This window comes from Suillus plorans (genome assembly GCF_016647745.1).
Source record: "Suillus plorans strain S12 chromosome Unknown HD556scaffold_72, whole genome shotgun sequence".
Lineage (NCBI taxonomy): Eukaryota > Fungi > Basidiomycota > Agaricomycetes > Boletales > Suillaceae > Suillus > Suillus plorans.
In genome coordinates this window covers 1-2241 of record NW_024537456.1, presented here as the reverse complement: position 1 = coordinate 2241, position 2241 = coordinate 1, and the positions used below count along the sequence as shown (strand labels likewise).

The following is a 2241-nucleotide window of genomic DNA, read 5'->3' as shown; positions in this document are numbered from 1 at the left end:
TTGCTTCATCACACATCTTTTTACTTGCCCAGATAACCCCCCCCCCTATGTGCTTGCTTCATCACACACCTTTTTACTTCTCCAGATTGCCCCCTCTATGCAATCACTTCATTGCACACCTTTTTACTTGTCTAAATAACCTGTCTATGTATTGCCATTTCAATCCTCATTTTTACATGTCTTGATAACACCACCACTCAGATACAATATAATAGAGGATGTGACAGAGAATATCTTATTAAAAAATACACCACATTCTAAATGTTGCGCCGCTTGTGTAATGATTTTATAGGGGAATAAGGCATGAAGTCATCACCAATGTCATCCAAGTCATCCACAAACTCCCTATTCTGACCATACCTATATTCAGCCAATGCAATCTCCTCAATAGCATCCATCAGTTCCTCATCTTCAATTTTGCCATACTCCAGGTCACTCTCAAAATCACCCTCTCTATCTCCTTCCAGACTCTTGTCATCATCCTCATCCCGAAACGACGATTGCGCCTGATTATAAGCGGCTTGAACCAAAGCTTCATCAGAGGGTCCCCAGCTTGCAATCATAGGCCACACGCACAGAATATACTGAATCTTTTTCTTCCAGATGATGCAGATGTTGACAAGTTCATCTGTGCAAGACCAAAGGTGGAAAGACATCACTGGATCTGCGACTATGAAGTAATTAGATACTGTGAATAACATTGCACGCTGACACACCTGCTTTATGTGAGGCAGTTTGCATACTGTGTCACTCTGCTAACATCCATTCTTGAATGAAGGCCCTCTCCCACATCAGTCGAGCCTCCTCCTCATTGCACTAATCAACTTCAAGTTGCAACTGGATACTATTCCTGACCATGTCATCTGATAGCCACACTGGAGGGTTCAAAGTGTCGTCATCTAGCCTAACATCTTGCCAGATGTCATCATCAACATTGAGCTGAAAGATGCCATCACACGGGATGATATGAGGGGGAACAGCAGAAGGAGGTGCTCGCTGCTGTCGTATAAGAGACCGTAGTTGAGAACACAAACTGTTGTAGGTAGTAATAAATTTGAGGATGCCAGGCTCTTGGTGTTTGATTGAGTGTTGGGTACTCACATGAAGCTTACACTCAGCTGGAAAATTCTGAGATGTATCAGTGTAGTCAAACTATCAATGCACCATTGACTGTGACTCTGTATGATCTCTCAAGTCTCTCCAATTCAAACTTTTGTTGACAAAGGCAATCACGAATGTGAGTTGTGATTGCATAAGCATTCAAGTGAACTGTAAGGTATATATTCTTCTTCAGCTTCTCCAGGTTGACCTTGTCCTCCATTTGTCATATCCCGCATTCCGGGTCCGGATCTATCACACTCATCATTTCCGGATTTCCGAATCCGACCGACTTCTATGTATCGTCCGGATCCAACCCGCGTCTAACTTCTGTGCCTTATCCCTTTGGTATTTCCCTTATCAGTTAGTACGCTTTATTTTCCGTCCCTTATTCATTTCCATCTTCATTTTACTAAGTTCCGATAGACTAGTGATAGTCGTCCCATATGTTTTCTCCATAGCTTTACATAGCTTCACACTGCACTTACTGTTCTCCGTTATGTCCTCAGTAGTATATAAACCCTGTACAGTCTCTGTAGTTTCCTCAGTTCGAATATCATCTTAGACTCTGCTCATTCTCTCCTCCGTCCGACTTGAGTTTCTCTCTCATCGACCTCCGCTCATCTTAGGATTGATTCCTATAGACTTGTCACCTCCGCCTCTACCTTTGGTAGTCCTCTGCTGTTTCCTTTCTAGTTTGGACTTCATCCGGATTAGTCTTATCTCTTGTTCCTGAACGTCCGCCGGAATTCCCGCGCATCGGACATCGGACTCCGGACATCGCCCGACGCCCTCCGGACATCGTCCGGTAACCTTCGGACATTGTTCGACAGTCTTCGGAAGTTAGGGGCACGTACTCGGGTAAGGGGCGCAGCGCACGAGCTGAAGCCAAGCCCTTCGGATCCGACCCTTGAGCACGTTCTTAACAGTATATTCGAACTCACACCTTACCGAGTATACTTACATCTGACTTCATGGCACCTACACAGGCGCAGACCGCTCTCAATGCAGCGGGTGTAGTAACTGCCCGACGTGACTCTACTCCCATAGTCGATGCCTTCCTCAGTTTCTCACAGTGTCGCGCTAGTGCGCAAGGCACTGCCTCCAGCATCTCACAACTCATGAATCGCCCACATCCGTCTA

At 45.4% G+C, this 2241-nt stretch overlaps 2 protein-coding genes across 2 annotated transcripts; both read right to left on the bottom strand.

The window, feature by feature from the left end:
• Positions 1-257: 257 nt before the first annotated feature.
• HD556DRAFT_1448158 (uncharacterized protein) lies at positions 258-741 on the bottom strand (the record flags this gene model as incomplete). Its single annotated transcript, XM_041307382.1, has 2 exons — positions 258-670; positions 717-741. The coding sequence occupies 2 exons, from the start codon at positions 739-741 to the stop codon at positions 258-260; spliced, it is 438 nt and encodes a 145-aa protein (XP_041155278.1).
• A 75-nt stretch (positions 742-816) lies between these two features.
• HD556DRAFT_1245804 (uncharacterized protein) lies at positions 817-1321 on the bottom strand (the record flags this gene model as incomplete). Its single annotated transcript, XM_041298562.1, has 2 exons — positions 817-1118; positions 1165-1321. 2 exons carry the CDS (start codon positions 1319-1321, stop codon positions 817-819), a joined length of 459 nt encoding a protein of 152 aa, XP_041155277.1.
• Between the last annotated feature and the right edge of the window lie 920 nt (positions 1322-2241).